Genomic DNA, 20,488 nt, shown 5'->3' with positions numbered 1-20,488 from the left:
CCATATCATTCTCTTGTCAAAGAACTTAATTGGATCATGCTATGGAATTTCTTTCGATGAGGTTCACAATAAAATATATAAAAGAGATTTTATATAAGAGAAAATGAAAATCAAAGCCAAAAATCAACCTTGCCAAATATTGATTTCTCATGACTAAAAAGAAAAAAAAAAAAACTATAAGAGAAAGGAACAACCAACACTACCATTTTTCAACAATCCATCAACAATTCTTTTGTTTTTTTAAAAAATATCATTACAATCGGAGAATTTTCTGACTTCAAATCATCAAAATTTTGAAAAAAAATCTTGGCAGCCAAAGAAATCCATCATAGGAAATAAAACAAAAGAAAATATCAAAATTGAGTAAGCACGCTTGATAAACTAAAATGAAACCAAATGAAAATTTTGAAAAAAAATAATAATTACATCGAATATTCCGAGCTTCGGATCATCAAAAATTTGAAAAAAAACAAACATTCATAGCTGTATAAAAATTCCATCATATATAGGGATACAAAACAAAAAGAAAAAAAAAATTAAAAAAAAAATTAAATCTAAACTCTAATATATGATTGGACTAAGAGCTTGTTTGTCAATATAAATGTAGTTATGATTGCTAATTTTTTGTGTCAAAATATATATTAAAGATATTTTTTATTTTTTTAAAGTTATTTTTTATATCAGTACATTAAAATAATTTAAAAACATAAAAGATATATTAATTTAAAATAAATAAAAATAAAAAAATTATTTTTTTAAAAAAACTTTTAAAACAAATAAATAAACATGCTATTAGTTCAAAGTGTATAAACATAATCACTTTTTTCATTTTATACATTTCCTTGAAGAAAAAAATGTGTTGTTAAATTGGAGATAATACACTCTTTGTCCTTATTTGATCCGCCGACGGTTGTGGCTTTCTCTTTTATATTGCTTTGCTTGCTTAGTCTTCTTACGTTTTCTTTACACATCTTCAAATCATCACCATAAAAAAGTACGAGGAAGCATATAATTGTTGGTTCCTAGCTTGTCTTTTCCACTCCATGGAGGAGGGAATCAGACCACCTTGAATCTGTGAAAACCTTGAAGGTTATGTTACAAGGAGAATGAAGAATATCGAATACATAAACGCAAAAATACAAGAGAATAATTCAAAATTTATATATAAAAAAAATCATTACAGACTCGTGACTTAATTTTTTAAATATAATTTAGATTATTTTTTAATAAAAAATAATTTAAAATTTATTGAAAAAACAAATAATTACATCAAATATTCCGAGCTTCGAATTATCAAAAATTTGGAAAAAAAACATTCATAGCTGTATAAAAAATCCATCATATATAGGGTTACAACAAAAAAAAATTCAAAACAAAAATAAATTAAAAAAAAATCATATCTATAAATCCTAACATATGATTGGATTAAGAGCTTGTGTCAATGTAGTTATGATTGTTAATTTTTTATGTCAAAATATATATCAAAGATGGTTTTTATTTTCTAAAAATTATTTTTGATATAGTTACATTAAAATAATTTAAAAACATAAAAAATATATTAATTTAAAATAAATAAAAATAAAAAATTTAAATTTTTAAAAAATACTTTTAAAATACATAAATAAACATGTTATTAGTTGAAAGTGCATAAACATAATCACTTTTTTATTTTATACATTTCCTTGAAGAAAAAAATGTGTTGTTAAATTGGAGATAATACACTCTTTGTCCTTATTTGATCCGCCGACGGTTGTGGCTTTCTCTTTTATATTGCTTTGCTTGCTTAGTCTTCTTACGTTTTCTTTACACATCTTCAAATCATCACCATAAAAAAGTACGAGGAAGCATATAATTGTTGGTTCCTAGCTTGTCTTTTCCACTCCATGGAGGAGGGAATCAGACCACCTTGAATCTGTGAAAACCTTGAAGGTTACGTTACAAGGAGAATGAAGAATATGGAATACATAAACGCAAAAATACGAGAGAATAATTCAAAATTTATAAAAGAATCATTATAGTCTCGTAAATTAAATTTTTAAATATAATTTAAATTATTTTTTAATGAAAAAATAATTCAAAATTTATAAAAAAATTATTTTAATCTCATAATTTAAATTTTTAATTGAGATTTTAAGATATGATTTATATTATTTTTTAATATACTCATTAAATTAAAACCAACACTTTGAAATTGAAACTTGTACACACTCATACTATTTTATACTTAATTTTTACCAAATAAATAAAAATAATAAAACTCAAATTTGTGACTTGTCAATAAAAGCTTGTCATCCTAACCCTATTTTGTGTGTTAGCATCCTAAAAAAAGAGAGCATAATGCTGGCAGACGCATCGAAAATGGTTAACAAGCTGTTTCTAAAGAAGACATGCATGGTAGAAGCAAGCTCGTTAAAAAAGGCCGATGGAGTCTGTTTGGCTTTCTTCAAAGCCACAGGATAACTTGATTTGCTCTATGATTTCAACAAGGGTTAAATTATTGGCAGAAGCAACGCCAGTCAAGTCACATACGCAGTTGCAGCAGTTACTGTGTATGTGGCTTAGGCAAGACTCTTATACAAAGCTATAAAATGCACTGTATACTGCTCGAGAAAACTCTGTAGTATAAACTAACATGTATCCTTGATTTAGATCGCGCCGGCAAGGAGAATATATATATATATATATATCAAAACAAGCAGTACTAAATTCAAATACAAAACTTTGAATTCATCCAACCCTTAAAAAGTCATCTCAATCTATTATTCTCTAATATATTTTTTAAAATAAAAAAATTTAAAATTTAAAATTACTTTACATAAATTTATATAAATTTATATTTAATTTTTATCAAATAAATAAAGATGATAAACTCAAACTCGTGACCGTTTGATCATCAAGATTTTGATACCATATCAAATAATCATCTCATTCCAATAACTTAAACTTTTACGTGAAATGTAAAGATATAATTTGTATTTTTCTCTAACAAAAATATATTATATGATTTTATTTAATAATTTAATTTTTTATATTAAAATGATTTTCTTGATACTCGATTGGCTAGAGCCATATATAAATGTATTATTATGAAGTAATGTAAAAGTACATTTTGATGTCAATAAAAGCTTGTCATCCTAACCCTATTTTGTGTGTTAGCATCCTAAAAAAAGAGAGCATAATGCTGGCAGACGCATCGAAAATGGTTAACAAGCTGTTTCTAAAGAAGACATGCATGGTAGAAGCAAGCTCGTTAAAAAAGGCCGATGGAGTCTGTTTGGCTTTCTTCAAAGCCACAGGATAACTTGATTTGCTCTATGATTTCAACAAGGGTTAAATTATTGGCAGAAGCAACGCCAGTCAAGTCACATACGCAGTTGCAGCAGTTACTGTGTATGTGGCTTAGGCAAGACTCTTATACAAAGCTATAAAATGCACTGTATACTGCTCGAGAAAACTCTGTAGTATAAACTAACATGTATCCTTGATTTAGATCGCGCCGGCAAGGAGAATATATATATCAAAACAAGCAGTACTAAATTCAAATACAAAACTTTGAATTCATCCAACCCTTAAAAAGTCATCTCAATCTATTATTCTCTAATATATTTTTTAAAATAAAAAAAAAAATTAAAATTACTTTACACGAGAATATATATATCAAAACAAGCAGTACTAAATTCAAATACAAAACTTTGAATTCATCCAACCCTTAAAAAGTCATCTCAATCTATTATTCTCTAATATATTTTTTAAAATAAAAAAATTTAAAATTTAAAATTACTTTACATAAATTTATATAAATTTATATTTAATTTTTATCAAATAAATAAGAATTATAAGATTTAAATTTGTGATTATTTGATTATTAAAACTTTAATATTATATCAAAAAATTATTTTAATCTAAAAAATTAAATTGTTAGATAAAGTTCTAAAATATAAGTTATATTATTTTCTAATATAAAATGCATTAAGGTGAAAATGTATAGCATCCAATTCAATCCAACATGCACAATATTATGAATATATCCAAAATGGGAAACATAACAAAAGAATGTTCTCAAATCTTGAAAAACCCTACTATCAGACAAACACTAGATCATGATTTTCAAGAGAAGAAGATCAAAACCTTCTTCCTAAGTCCTCAGTAATCAACAAATTAAGATAATTAATAAGCTGGAAACTATGGTCCCCCGAATAGAAAATGATGCACATCGTCAAAAGAAAAAAGAAATAAGAAGAAACAAGGGAAAGAAGGGGGGAGAAAAGCTGTTACTTGAATGTATTAAGCTGCCCTTTCCTCTCCTAACGCCTCCAATATTATTTTTCTTCCTTTTGGCTTGTATATATGGTTTAATTAATACGAAAATCAACTCATGACCTCCAAGGGATATGTACTTCTTGATCCATATATATATATACATCCTCTCTGCACAGATATACCGGGGCCTGAGATGTCTGGAGAAGCATGCCAAGTGTCGCGAAACCATGCACAGCATCGATCCTTGTAATCTAGAAGAGGTGCGTTCCGCAGTTTCTTCAAGTAAGCAATACCCAGGTCTCTCATAAAATCATCCAGAACTGTTAGTGTGGGTGGCCTTTACTTAAGAGGTGTCTAACTCCCAGAATTTAAAGGGTTGGCAGCTGGGTGATCTAGCTTGAGTTGTTCCTCCGGTAAGAAGAGTTTTCATGCCAGTGCACTTAGCTTCAGAGTATGTTTATATTGTGATAATAATTTTCAACAAAAAAATAAATTAAAAAAAAAAAAACGATGTGCAGGTACTTATACAAGTGTAGGATTGCCGGTTTGTCCTCGGAATGTGTGGGAGTGCTTCCAACGAAGAAAGGAAGCATGAGGACTTGTGCCACCACCTTAACAGGATCCAGTAACTTTCCAGCCTCTACAGCCTTTCGTGCCAAATAACATGCTATGTTCGAGCCAGAGCTCACCCCACGCACTATTCATCTGTTCTGGTATCAATACCAAGTCAGGGAGACTGCTTCATTAAAACGGATGGAAAAGAAAGCCATGGAAAATGTCACCAAAATGAACATATATATATTGATGCAAACTGAAGGGATTCTGAGTATTAGGATGATATGATCAAACACAATTAGATAAGAATCTAACCTAAACATACTATATATATATAACCTAACAAATAGTTTATGAATGAGTGAAATAGAATTAATTAGGTTAAGAAAGAAATCCGAGAATGCTAATATTGAGTTAGTATTTTAAAATGAAAATATGAGATATTTAGTTTATGAATAAGCAAAATAGATTTAATTAGGTTTAAAAAGAAATCTGAGCAGGCTCAACTCTAATAATTAGATACGAATCTAACCTAAACATATTAACTCTAATAATTAAATAAGAATCTAACCTAAACATATTAATAAGATATTTTATGAATGAGTAAAGCTTAACTTCAATATTATTTTTAAATTTTTTATTTAAAACAAGATATTTTAATTTAAAATAAAATAATTTTGAAATAGTGATTCATTAATCGATGGATTGACTTGTGACAAATATAATATCATCTTAGAACTTATTTTGATTTTTATATTTTAAAAAAATTATTATGACAGATTAAATTTATAAAACTTATATTTTTAATATATAGATAACATGTTTTTCAAGCATGTAAAACCAGAGTAAGACTTCACTGATTCAACTTCAATAATTTATTTATTTATTTATTTTGTTCAACACAACGAGTTTTAAAATATAAAAAAGTATGGTTTAAAATATTGACCCATCAGTTGACAAAGAAATCTGTGGAAAATATAATAACTATCTTAAAACTTATATCAATCTTTTTATTTTTTTAAAAAATATTTTGTGTTGATAATTGAAAAATACTACGATTAATCTTGACTCTTGACTCTTGACTTACACATAAATTGGATCTTTATCCAGTTATATGGTCTCCTAGACTGGTTCGTTAAGATCCCCAAGAACCAGAGCATGAAATTTCATCCCGACGCTAGGTGGTAACAACAAAAGACTTGATCCAATTGTCAATTTAGCCTAAGGCTTAACCCCAAAAATATCGTTCCAAGATTTCTGATATTGTTTTGGGGAGAAAAAGATTGGATTTTTCTTACATGCTTGGCACGGGTTAGACCCAGATTATCGAATAAATCATACTAAATTTAATAACTGCAGGTCTATTATAAAAAAAAAAAACTAAATGATATGGGATTTCACATATTTATATAGGTATAATGTTTAATTAAAAAAATCATGAATAGCATTTTAGTATTTATATGGGTATGATGTTTAATTAAAAAGATCATGGAGAGCGTTTTAGTATTTTCACATTACCTTTTCTATTTTTTATTTAAAAAATTATTAGTATGTATTTCACAAGACCTAACGAGTGAGTGGCCCCATGCCATTAAAAAATACATGAAACGCCTTCTAGAGGCTAAATTTGATCGTTTGTTGTTTAGATAGATATGCACACATGTTTTCTTTTATATAGTACAATACATATAAATAAATCATGGTTGGATTGTCATCTATAATTAATTGTTTGTATTTTTTTTTTTAATAATTAAAATGTATAATTATTCTTTGTTTGTTTGATGTTTACTCGGGTTTGGCAAGAGTAAACTCTAAGGTATTGTATTGATACCAAATTTAAGTCGCTTAAATCTTCTATGATTGTTAAATATGATGAGTTTAAAATATTCTTTATTATCTTAATATTATCTTGACATTTAAAAAAAATATTGATGGGCCAATACTGTTTAGTATTAAAAGTGCTTGGGTGGTTGGATGTTGTGGACTTTCACATTTTGGGTGGATGGAAGGAATTAATGATAAGCAAGCATGCACGCATGCATGCATATATATATATATATATATATATATATATATATATATATGTATATATGTTAATACAAAGAACCGAATTTCAGGACATAATCTTCAAACTTCCAGTATAGTTCTCCACCGTTTTAATTTTATTGGTCCAGCACGAGTTAATGACAAGGAGTACAAAGGAATTCTAGCAGAAGAATAAGAGGAGCGGGTAAGAGAGCAATTCAAACAATATTTTTTAATTTCTCATGCCTGGAGACATGGATGACATACTGTATTCAAACATTTTGGAAAATCCCTTTTAATATTCCAATTTCACACACACTGTATATGTATGATAATCACTACAAGTTAGAGTCGGGGATGGAGTGGATACAATAAATTCTGTAAAATAAGAAATCTTATACGGTACGTTTATTTGAATAGTGACACCTCTGCCCTATCATAACCTTTCTTGTTCACTTTGCCCTATCACGTTCTTTCTTGCTTCTCTTAATCAAAGATCTTCAACATGATTTTCTCCAGTTTCGAATGAAGTCTATATTGCCTATCATAATGAAAAAGACCTCATCTCTACCCGTATATATATATATGATTTTCTCCAGTTTCGAAAGAAGTCTATATTGCCTATCATAATGAAAACGACCTCATCTCTACCCATATATATGGGTAGAGATGAGGCATACATATATATATGATTTTCTCCAGTTTCGAAAGAAGTCTATAAGTCTATATTGCCTATCATAATGAAAAAGACCTCATCTCTACCCATATATATATATATATATATATTACGAAATTAGGAGACGAGTTAAAGTCAGTTTGAGATCTCTCACATTGAAGTTGATGACTCCCAATTAGCTGTATTTGTGAATGTTTTCTAAATTGTGGCTTTGATATATGTAAGTGGGGCGACTCTATCGATCCAAGTATGTGAGGATATAAATTATAAAATGTTTCCTATAAAACGAGTGTTCATAATTATTATTTTATTCTAAATTAGTGATAAGGGTATCTATTTCTTATTCTTTATACATCAAAGGACTTTAAATTATAAATATGTTTGATAAAAAATGATTTGAAACCATTTTTTTTAAAATTAAAAGAAATGTAGAATTTGTAATCAAAATCTACAAGATAAGAATTAAAAACTTCAACTTTTGATATAAAAGAATTCTGATTTAAATTAAAATAAATATATTAATGACTCTCTTTTTTTTTAAAAAAAAAGAAGTTAATAAACTAAAATTAATCATATAGAACATAACCTGAATATCTTCCTTGATTGAATCTTAAACAAGCCATCAACAATGAAATTTATATATTCATGAGAAACTTTTTCCTCACGTCTTTTAGAATTAAAGCCTTTTATGTGTAATGAGGTAGGGAACAAATCAAGTACTTACCTCCAAACACGTACGCATGGCCCACGAACCACAGTTGGTGGATGGTTTTTCTTGTGCAATTTTCATGGTAGAAGCAGCTCTATATAAGAGCTTCGCACCTAAGGTAGAATTGCAAGTGCACAATTGATAACTACACACAAATCTGGGTAACGACCAAGTTAATTAGTAGCTGAAATGAAGATTGAAATTGAAGTAATCTCCAACGAGATCATCAAGCCATCTTCTCCAACCCCAGATCACCTTCGCCATTACCAGCTGTCCTTTCTTGATCAAATCTCTCCCCCAACCTATAACCCTATGCTCCTCTTCTATCCAGCAGACGGTGATGTCAAGATCAACAACATAGAGAAACTTAACCAGATCAAGCAATCCTTGTCTGAGGTCTTAAACCTTTACCATCCCTTAGCCGGACGTATTAAGGACAACCTTTTCGTAGAGTGCAACGATGAGGGCATTCCATTTTTCCAGGCAGAAGTCAAGTGCCGACTTCCACAAGTTGTTGAGGATCCAGAACCCAGTGAACTCAACAAGTTGATCCCATTTGCACTAGATGATGCTGAAGAACTGCCTCTAGGCATCCAGTACAACATCTTTGAGTGTGGTGGAATTGTTATTGGTCTGTGCATCTCACACAAAGTTGGAGATGCATCATCACTGTTCACGTTTATCAAATATTGGGCTGCCACTGCTCGTGGAGAAGCAGATCATATATCAAGACCAGAGTTTATCTCTGCAACTCTCTTCCCACCTATCAACATATCAGGGTTTAAACCATCCACTGGTATCACTAAAGAAGATGTTGTGACAAAAAGGTTCGTGTTCCGCTCCTCTTCAATAGAGCTGCTAAAAGAAAAATGCAGCACTGCAAGTGGAAGCTTGGAAAATCAGCGACCACCATCACGTGTTGAGGCCTTGTCAGTATTCATATGGCAACGCTTCACAGCTGCCACTAAAGTAGAATCAAGACCTGAAAGAATTTACTCCATGGTTCATGCAGTGAACCTGCGCCCGAGGATGGAACCTCCGCTCCCAGAATACTCCTTCGGAAACTACTATCGGATTGCATTCACAATTCCATCCATTGATACTGGCGAGGAAAACTACAATCTTGTTAGTCAGATCAGAGACTCAATTGGTAAAATCGACAAAGAATACGTGAAGAAACTTCAAAAGGGCAGTCAGCACTTGGGCTTCATTAAAGAACAAGCTGCAAGATTTCTCAAAGGTGAGGTGGTTTCTTTGAACTTCACAAGCTTGTGCAGGTTTCCTTTGTATGAAGCTGATTTTGGGTGGGCGAAACCTATATGGGTAGGCTCTCCAAGTCTCACCTTCAAGAACCTAGTCGTTTTCATGGACACTGCATCAGGTGATGGAATAGAAGCACTTGTGCACTTGAAGGAGGAAGACATGGCCAAATTCCAAGAGGATGAGGAGCTGCTTCAGTATATTGTACCACCCACATGTTAAAATTATTAGTATATTGGTAAGTACTTTCCTAATTATGTTTGGTCCTTATGGTGGTTTTCGACTGTGTTGAATCAATCTGGGTAATATTATATGCTTTTCGATGTATTATTAATTTATTATGTAAATTCAACAAATTAAAATAAAAGAAGAAGAAGAAGAAAGAACTCGCAACATAGAAAATGGCAAAACATGAAAATCAAAAGGGACCTGATGAAAAGAGATTTGGATCCTACATGTCCGTTCGATTATGTTTCAAATTGTTACCGTTTATATTATAAACTGAATGTTATGTATTCAATTTAAATTTAATATTTTAAATTTATCAAAAATACATGATTATGTTTCCAAGAAAATAGAATATCTGATCAATTCATTTAAAAGAATGTCTTGAATTTGTCAAACCCTCCATTTGATGCGCGAAGAAGAGGTAAATTGCTTGAAATTGGTTGGTGCAGCTTGTGGAAGAGAGAACATGCGCCTGCAATGCAACGTGCCTTACCATTTGTACATCCAACAAAACAAAGAAACGATACAGCAATAGTTATCGCAGCATAACCAACAAAACAAAGAAACGATACAGCAATAGCAATAGTTATCGCAGCATAATAATATAAAAGTACTAATTATTCTAACATGTTACAAGCTCCTTATTTCTTAATAAATTTATACTATTAGGACTATGAGAACGAATCCAAAATACAACATTGAGAAATATAAAGCGAATAACATATTCTCAATCCAGTATGATTTTATTAAAATTGAATTATTACCTACTATGTCTGATAATTCATACTATTCCATAGAATCGTCCATACTATTTCATAGAATGTTCCTCGCCAAACCTTTCAATAAATTTTTTCTTTAATCATTCTTTATGTTACCCATTTTTTACCACACATAATATATATATATATATAAAAAAAAATACAAGAGTATATATATAAAGAAAGCCTAGAAGATTATTTAAAATTGGTGGTGGAGGACCAAGATGACAAATAGAAAAGTTGGAGGACTAAAATGTATAATATTGGTAAAACTAGCAACCCAATTTTAGTAGAAAAAAATCACCATTGGTGAAAATATTTTTTTTCTAGGGTAAAGAAACACAAATTTAGATGGGTAAGGATTCAATAAGAATTTTAAAAGTTTTAATTAATTTTATTGAAGATTTAATTGCAAGAAAAATTTATATTTGAAGTTAATTTGTAGCTTTAATTAGAAGAAATTAAAGTTTGGAGGTCAATTCGCAAATTTAAATAGTTGAATTGGTCAAATCAAGAGTTTAATTACATAAATATTAAAATTTGATGAAAAATTAAGGACTTGATTTGTCATAACCTAATTTTTTAGCAAACACAAATTGATTAAAAATGATGAAAAATAATGAAAATAATTTGAAATTCGAGTTAAGACAACACAAATTGAAAGTGTGAGAATCAATAAAGATGAAATTATAAATTTGAAAGTCAATGTGGTCAAAAAAATAGAAGAATTAAAAAGTTTGGAGACTTAATTAAACTTGAAATTAGTTTAATTATTGAAATTAGAGGTTTAATTGAAAATGAGACTTAATTAAACTTGAAATTAATTTAAATATTGAAATTAGAGGTTTAATTGAAAACGTATCAAAGTTTAGGGCTGATTTGGGTCAAAATTAAGAGAAATTAAAGTCTAAGGACCGAAGTGAATAGATGGTGATACTATAAGGAGGTTAATTGATTTTTATAGGGGTAATTTTAAAAGAATTAAAAGTTGAAAAGTGAATTAAAGACTAAAACTAAGCACGCGGAGCCTATTTTAGGCTATAAAGAGCATTTTTAAGTTTGTAAACATGCTGAGGAAAGCAAGGATCAATAAGGAATTTGCTCCATATAGACATGTTCCTACCAAATACCATGAAGAAAATCATTTTTAACACCAAATTGACAAAGAGGCCAACCATGAGTGATGGCTAGTGAAAGCACTACATGAATAATGGAAGCATTAACTATTAGACTAGTTAAGACTAGGGAGTTGAGTGTATCCTTTGGTAACAAGACAGGCCTTAAATCGGTCAATAAATTCGTCAGACTAATACTTTTTATTAAAAAAACCATTTGAAAACCACAATGTTTGTTTTGTGAGGCCGAGGAACAAGATCTCAGGTGCAATTTTCATGAAAAGCATTGGATTCTTCATCTATGACAGCAAGCCATGTAAGGTTTTTGGCAACAATCTTGAATTCATTGGGCTCAAATGTAGTGAGGAAGACATGTAAGAGACCGAAGACATGTTGATGTAGATAAGTGGGATAATATGGTTGGAAAATGTTTGTTTTAACTCGAGTGACCATCGAGTGGGAGGATAAAGCAATAAATTAGCCATGATGATGAACTTAAGCTTCAGAATGTAATGGACCTTATGCTGAAGGATCAGGGGCTTCAGAAGAAGTTGGAATTTGTTGTGTGGAAAACATTTGATTAATAGAAACTTGTAGAGGCTCAAAGAAAGAGTCAGAACAAAGATGACATACATGCGATTGAGACCGAAAAGGATCAAGTGGAGGAATTATAGGCAATGAGGCGATAAATAATGATGGGTTATAGGCATGCATAGGCTCACTAAAACTAGATAAAACTAAGAACGCAAGAGGTTGTAAGGTAGAGTTAGGTATTAAAGGGAAATTGAGTTCATCAAATTTAGCATGGTGCATGACATGGATATAGGAGGTAAGGGGGTCTAAATAATAAAAACTTTTATAAAAAGAATTATAGCCCAAGAATATATATGGAATGCTACGTGGATAGACTCTATAACCAAAAGGATGAAAATTGATGTAAAGAAGAGCTTTACCATGTAGAATCTTAAAGGGAGAAAGATCTCCAAGAAGTGGGGTAGGCAACCAATTGATGATATAATTCGTTGTAATAAAAAGGTCGACCCAGTAATAAATAGGTACTCTTGAATTAAATAAAAATACATTGCCCATTTCAGTCACATAGCGATGCTTGCTCAGCGCATTCATTTTGAAAATGAGTGTGGTGACAAGACTTTTGGTGTTGAATACCAAAGGAGTGGAGTTGAGATTGAAAACGGTTGCTACAAAACTTAGCATCACCATCACTTTGAAAAATTTTAATCTTTGTAAGAATATTGATTTTCTACAAAAGACTGATATTGAAGAAAAATATCAATAAAATCATATTTAAATTTCATGGGATAGAGTCATGTAAAACGAGAGTGATCATCGACAAATATAACGTAATATACAAAATCCATTTTTGATTTAATAGAAGTTGGGTCGCAGATGTTGCAGTGAATAAGACCTAAAACAGAGTTGGATCGAGTATTATTAGTAGAAAATAAAAGTTTATAACTTTAGCAATCTGACATGTAACATAAATAACAGGATTAAGCAAAATAAAAGGAATAAATGTCCTTTTTTATTTAATAAAAAAATAATAGAGTGCTTAACATGACCACGATGTGCATATAATAGATCATACAACGCTGTAAGGATATATTTATTTAGGAAAGAAATGAAAATAGCATTGCCTCACTTTAGTACATAAAGACCAACATTATATCTTCCGATTGTCACCACTGTTCTTGTGATCTTGTTCTGAATAATAAAAGAAGAGTTAGTAAATATAACCAAAATAAAAAGTCTTTAGTTAATTTATTAATGAACATAAAATTTTTGGTGAGATGTGTTGCCAATAAAACATCAAGCAATTTCAAATTTGAAGAGGGTTAAAAGGTACACGTACAGGTGTTCTAGCCCCATCAAGCAATTTCAAATTTGAAGAGGGTTGAAAGGTACACGTACAGGTGATAGGAAAAGGAGCCTCCTTTCCCACAATAACCTTATTCTTACTAATATGTTGCATAGAGGTGGTGAGTATAGTCTAATCCACTATCATGTGAAAACCATCAATGAAACCAATACAATTTTGGCATTGAAAAAAAGGAATAAGCTGACTTTTTCATAGCAAAATATTTGGGGTCAAAAGCTTAATAATAATCATATGAACCATGATATTAAAGAAGAGAGGCTTTGCCATGAGAAAGAAGAGGGGAAGATTTTTAGAATTTAACTTAGAAGAGCTCTAAAACCTTGGCATTGAAGAAGAGGAACGAGATGGCTTTTTCATAGCAAAATGTTTGTGGCCAAGAGGTTAGTAGTGATCATGTGAACCAAGATATTAAAGGAGAGGGGCTCTGCCATGAAGAAGAAGGGAGGAAGATTTTTAGAATTTAACCTAGAAGAGTTTTGATGCTATAACAATGTTTTGAAAAAACCACCATATTTTAAAATAGGGATTACGTTTTATTTATATAAATAATGTTTACAAGCATCAGTTAAAAAGGAGAGAATTATATTATAAATATAATAAATTATATTCCTATAATCATGAGCTAAGAATTAGGAGGGGATTACGGGGAATCCCCGACAATCGATCATAAGAAATACATCAAATTTGATCTAAATCACTATAAGTTAAAGTCAGAGAATAAAAAACTGTTTGCAGTGGTGTGTAAGGGAAAGGGGGAAGGTGGTGTCTTATATTATATATACCGTGAGAGAAAAATTAAACAAAGGAATACATCACCCTTGAAAAGCATAAATTATTAAATAAATAAATAAAATAGTATTGAAAAATGCAATCAAGATCTAGCTGCGACAAAGGAGACGACGTTTCCCTGTTTAACAATGAATTAAATTAAATCATAAGATCTGTTGACGTATAGTGAAATCTTTTACTAGCTACACCCCTCTAATTTTCTTTTGAAAATTGTTTTAATTAACACAGAATTAAAAACGTTCACATAAATAATTTATGGCTTGTCCATGCCTGTGGTCTTTTATTTTTCCTTCTTAAGTTGTATTTCCAAATTACCTGTCTTATGGTCTTTCTGTTTTGTTTCATTCCATAATGTTTCTTCCCATTAAAAAAAAAAAAAAAACAATGGTTACACGTTTTTTATGTTGGTTGTTATACTAATTAGAAATTGTCTAGAATGTTATTGAGGTTGTTTTAAAAAAAATTAAATTAAAATGTATTAAAATAATTTTTTTATTTTTAAAAATTATTTTTAAAATTAGTGCATCAAAATAATCTAAAATATAAAAAATTAATTTTTAATAAAAAATTAAAATTTTCAAAAATAAAAGTTGGCCAAGTTTTCAAATGCTCCCTTAATTATCTTAAAAAAAAATTACACTATAAATAAACTAAATATATATATATATATATATATATATATATATTAGTACATTAATTTTTTCAAAACAAGCAATTTCCGTACAAACTCAATCAATTATTTGATTATGTCTTGTTTGATTTTAACTTGTTGTCGGCGCACCAACTTCACTTTATGTCAATCAAGCACTCGTTTTTGTTCACGTAACTTTTTTCAATCGAGGCAGTTTCATCAATATTTTTCTTTTTTTTTAGTAAAGTTACTCTCCAAATTAATGTTATATTTAATAAATGAAAATATCCTCAATTAAAATAAATCATGTAAAAAGAAAGCTCTTTTAATTAATATCTGTACTATGGTTAAAAACTATTTTATGATTAATTAAAATAAATGAATAATTTACTAATTTAATTAAGATATTTATCATGTATTTGGTATGAAACTATTCGATTTACACAATCTCATGAAATGAGAAAAATTAAAATTCATGTATTTAATTGAGAAAGGCTAAAAGTTGGTATGTTATTGTTGTAGATTTCTTTGTGTTTTATATTTTAAAAGTGTTTTAAAAAAATTTAATTTTTTTTATTTTTTTACTTTATATTATTTTAATATGCTGATGTGAAGATTGATTTTTTTAAAATTTAAAAAATATTATTTTAATATATTTTTAAATAAAAAATTACTTTAAAAAATAATCTTCAAACTCCATCTAAATATATAAATATTAGTATATATAAGCGTAATTCCCCACGAGAAAAGTACCACTCAACGTAACGTATGACAGCAATATAATACTCCCATGGCCATGTGTGGTCTAATTAATTCATCTTCTATAAGAAAAGATAAAAGTTGCTCTCTGGGCACGTATTGCAGTTTAACCTAGCTACCTGCTACTAGATAAACTATTCCTGTTTGTGGTCGAGAATTCTCCAAGAGAGGATGAAGACTGAAATGGAATTGATATCTAGAAAGATAATAAAGCCATCTTCTCCAACCCTTGATCACCTTCGCCATTACCAACTCTCCTTTACCGATCAATTATGTCCACCAGTGTATAATTCCTTTGTTTTCTTCTATCCAGCAGATGATGCTGACACCAAATTCTACAACCTTGAGATTCTTGAACAGCTTCAGCAGTCCTTGTCCAATGTCTTAACTCACTTCTATCCGCTGGCCGGAAGCCTTAAAGACAATGTTTACGTAGATTGCAACGATGGGGGAGTCCCATTTCTGCAAGTACGAGTCAACTGTAAGCTTGTTCATGTACTTAGGAATCGAGAACCTGGTGAACTCAACAAATTTCTCCCATTTGAACTTGATGGGGACCACGAATTTCTCTCAGGCGTCCAATTCAACATCTTTGAATGTGGAGGAATCGGAATTGGTTTGTGCATCTCCCACAAGATATCAGATATCTTTTCTTTTTTGGTGTTTTTCAAAAGTTGGGCTGCCACTTTTCGTGGTGAACCTGACCAGCATCTTCCACATTTCGAATCAGCCACACTCTTCCCCGCCAGGAGTCTCTTTGGATATGACCCAAGAAATGCTATCGTTAAAACGAATGTTGTGGCGAAAAGATTTGTTTTCAGTAAGTCTTCCATAGAGGCACTTATAGCCAAATACTATAAAGCGACAGATTCAGAAAAACTGCAACGCCCATCTCCTATTGATGTCTTATCGGCTTTCCTATGGGGCCGAATCGTAGCTGCAACCATGGTAGAATGGAAAACAGATACAGCCCATGAACTAGTGCAATACATGAATCTGCGGTCAATCATGTGCCCGCCACGATCAGAATACTCCTTCGGAAACATCTCCTGGGTTGCCACAACAGTCCCATCTGTGGGTGAGGGTTGCAATCTAGTTAGTCAATTAAGAGAGTCGATTAAAAAAGTAGATAGTGAGTACGTGAAAACACTTCAAGGAGGGGGCACGTTGGGTTCGGTGGGAGAGCAAGTCCAAATAGTTGCGAGAGGGGAGGTGGTACGTTTCACCTTCACTAGCATATGCGGACTCCCTATATATGAAGCCGATTTTGGGTGGGGGAAGCCAATATGGGCTGATACTCCGAGCTTGACTTTCAAAAATCAGATTGTTTTTGCGGACACTGTATCTGGTGAAGGAATAGAGGCAAAGGTGCACTTAACCGAGGAAGACATGGTTAAATTCCAAGATGACAGGGAGTTGCTCGAATTAGTTGCTCCAACTGGATGCTAGCTAAAGACCTCATATCTATCATGTTCTGAATAAGTTAAATGTCATGTTTAGCACCAGAGCAAGTGATATGATACACACACTCACACACACACACACGTACCCAATGTGAATCCTATCTTAAGTGACTGCATGTACAACTTGAAGCTGAAAGCATATGCTCTGTCGTTTGATTCTTCATTGATTGTTGGCGAGTCCAATGTGTATTCGGACAGACTCTTTATTATTTTTTTGAATTTACAATTCCTCTGTACTGTAATTAACGCCTAAAGCCTAATCAAAGAACTTGCCCACGTGTATTCTTTTGTTTTTTCCGCCGTTTCCACAAAAATCCAATTTCCCTACATTTTTTTTCCTACTATCTGAAGCCACTTTTACTTTAAAAGACTAAAGACCAGCTTTGAAATACAAAAGCCTACCGAAAATGACAAAAGTAGCTTGATTCCTAGAAATGACCTATCGACAATTATAACATACTTTTTTTATTAAAAAAAGGTTTGTTATATTTAATTATTTTAAAATTTTAAAAAATTAATAGAGAAAAATTATTTATCCTATAAAATTATTGAGAATAAATAAGAAGCTGAGTTTTGTTCTAATTTTAATGAGTTTTGTGAAGATCATGGTATAAAAAGACTCTTAAGACCACCTAAATTCTTACAACAAAATAGTATGGTAGAAAAAAAAATAGATGTATTCTCAATATAACAAGAAGCATGCTTAAAATCAAGAAAATGCTTAAAATATTTGGGTTGAGGTTGTAAATTATGTTATCTACTTTTCAAATAAGTATTCTACTAAAGATTTGAATAGCATGACTCCACAAAAAATATGAAGTAGAAGAAAGCCAAGTGATTTTTACTTGAAAGTTTTTGGAAACATTGGTTTTATATATGTAGAAGATTAAGTAAAAACCAAACTAGATGACAAAAATAAAAGGATGATCTTTGTATGTTATGATCAAAAATCCAAAGGATATAATATTTATAATTATAATAAAAAAAAATGATGATTAGTAGAGATGTTGAGTTCAATAAAAAATAAATATAGAATTGAAAGGTAGATGATAGTAAAAAATATGACTTCCTATCAATTTTTGATGAAAATGAGAAAAGATATGAAAATGATCAAGAACCTAGATAATTAAAGACCAGCTTTGAAATACAAAAGTCTACCGAAAATGACAAAAGTAGCTTGATTCCTAGAAATAACCTGTCGACAATTATAACATTTTTTTTAAAAAAAAATATGTTATATTTAATTATTTTAAAAAGTTTAAGGAATTGGTTAAAAAAAACTATTTATTCTATAAAATTATTTAGGATAAATAAAAAGATAAATTTTGTTCTAATGATTTTAATGAGTTTTGCGAAGATCATGATATAAAAAAACTCTTAACAGCACCTAGATCCTTACAACAACAAAATAATATGGTAGAGAAAAAGAATAGAAGTATCCTCAACATAGCAAGAAGCATGCTTAAAATCAAGAAAATGCCTAAAACATTCTGGGTTAAAGCTGTAGGTTATGTTATTTATTTTTCAAATAGATGTTCTACTAAAGGTTTGAATAGCATGACTCCATAAAAAACATGAAGTAGAAGAAAGCCAAGTGATTTTTACTTGAAAGTTTTTGGGAACATTGGTTATGTACATATAGAAGATCAAGTAAAAACCAAACTAGATAACAAGAGCAAAAAAATGATATTTGTAGGTTATGATCAACAATCCAGAGGATACAATATTTACAATCATAATAAAGAAAGATGATGATTAGTAGAAATGTTGAGTTCAATGAAAAATGAGTATAGAATTGGAAGGTAGATGATAGTGAGAAATGAAATGAGTATAGAATTGGAAGGTAGATGATGGTGAGAAATGTGACTTCCTATTAATTTTTGATGAAAATGAGAAAAGATATAAAGATCATCAAGAACCTATAATTACACTTCCACAAACACTAGTGAGCGCAACTTCTCTTTTTTTTTTTCTTGTTCCAGTAAAAGCTCAAGTAGTGACACTCCATCAAGTCCACCAATAAAGATGAGGATACTTGATGATTTATATGAGGTAACTAATCTTATTGATAATGTAACATTATATTGTCACCTTGCTAAACGTGATCTTATAGTGTTTGATGAAGCAATAAAAAAAGCAAATTAGAGAATTTTGTAGAAGTGATGATTGCATCAGTTGAGAAAAATGACATATGAAAATTGATTCCTAGATTATAGGGAAAGAAACCAATAAGTGTTAAGTGAATTTACAAAAAAAAAAATATCAAAAAAGAAGTAAAAAGGTACAAGGCAAAGGTAATGGCAAAAAAACTATAGTCAAAAGTATGAGATTGATTATAATGAAATATTTATTCCAGTTACTAGATTAGAAACCATTCAATAAATCTTTTGCTATTATTGCCCAACATAGATAAATAATCTATAAAATAAATGTTAAATTAGCTTGATTTTCTTGAAAAGAAGATCTACATTAAGAAACTTATAGAATATAAAGTGAAAGGATATAAAGAAAAATAACTAAAATGACTTTTTATTCATATTGAATATTCATAAGCATATTAAGAAAGAAAATATGCATATTAAATACATATAAAATTATTTATAAAATAATTGTTAATATTGTCATAAGAAGCCCTAATATTATTTTAAAACTATGGCACAAACAAATAATTATTTAAATATCATTTTCAAAAAAATCTTTTTATAAAATGAGAAAACAATAAAAGAAATTAAAAGGCAAGCACGACTAGGCTTCAAAAAGATTTAAATAAGGAGAAATACACACACACACACAAGATATCCTCTCTTTTTGTTTATCAAAAGCATTGTTTTAAAAGGAAAAAAAGCTTATCATAATATTAAAAACAAATAAAAACAAAAGCATCATTTCAGTAATTTTTATCCAATTATATTAAAATTTTAAGAATAATAAATGTGAGAAAAAAGTATATGAAATTCTACAAAAAAAAAAATAACAAAAAAGACTTTTTATTCCCATTGAATATTCATATGCATATTAAAAAAAAGAAAAAGAAAATATACATATTAAATAAATATAGAATTATTCATAAAATAATTGTTAATATTTTCATAAGAAGCCCTAATAATATTTTAAAACTATGGCATAATCAAATAATTATTTAAATTTCATTTTGAAAAAATCTTTTTATAAAATGAGGAAAAAAAATAAGAGTCAAGCATGCCTAGGCTTCAAAAAGACTCAAATAAGGAGAAAAACAAATATATATCATACCTTCCCTTATTCATGACTTTTTTTTTGTTTAGTTTTTTTTATGTTTTTTTGACAAAAAGATATCAAGAAAAGTTATAGCAGTTAAAATTGATCTTCCTCATAAGAAATAAA

At 29.8% G+C, this 20,488-nt stretch overlaps 2 protein-coding genes across 2 annotated transcripts; both read left to right on the top strand.

Annotated features, from left to right (window-relative positions):
• The first annotated feature begins 8,256 nt into the window (after window positions 1-8,256).
• On the top strand, window positions 8,257-9,821 carry LOC105138033 (vinorine synthase-like). Its single transcript, XM_011044021.1, has one exon. It carries the CDS (start codon window positions 8,415-8,417, stop codon window positions 9,705-9,707), a length of 1,293 nt encoding a protein of 430 aa, XP_011042323.1. The 5' UTR covers window positions 8,257-8,414; the 3' UTR covers window positions 9,708-9,821.
• A 5,862-nt stretch (window positions 9,822-15,683) lies between these two features.
• LOC105138032 (vinorine synthase-like) lies at window positions 15,684-17,410 on the top strand. The gene has a single exon (XM_011044020.1). The coding sequence runs from the start codon at window positions 15,834-15,836 to the stop codon at window positions 17,109-17,111; it is 1,278 nt and encodes a 425-aa protein (XP_011042322.1). The 5' UTR covers window positions 15,684-15,833; the 3' UTR covers window positions 17,112-17,410.
• The last annotated feature ends 3,078 nt before the right edge of the window (window positions 17,411-20,488 follow it).

This window comes from Populus euphratica, unplaced genomic scaffold (assembly GCF_000495115.2).
Source record: "Populus euphratica unplaced genomic scaffold, PopEup_1.0 scaffold317.1, whole genome shotgun sequence".
Lineage (NCBI taxonomy): Eukaryota > Viridiplantae > Streptophyta > Magnoliopsida > Malpighiales > Salicaceae > Populus > Populus euphratica.
Note: the sequence above shows the minus strand (reverse complement) of the source record. Positions and strands in the feature narration are given on the sequence as shown.

What these genes read in the sequence shown, in the direction of transcription:
- LOC105138033 (XM_011044021.1), top strand. Translation starts at nt 8,415, where the DNA reads ATGAAGATTGAAATTGAAGTAATCTCCAACGAGATCATCAAGCCATCT.
- LOC105138032 (XM_011044020.1), top strand. Translation starts at nt 15,834, where the DNA reads ATGAAGACTGAAATGGAATTGATATCTAGAAAGATAATAAAGCCATCT.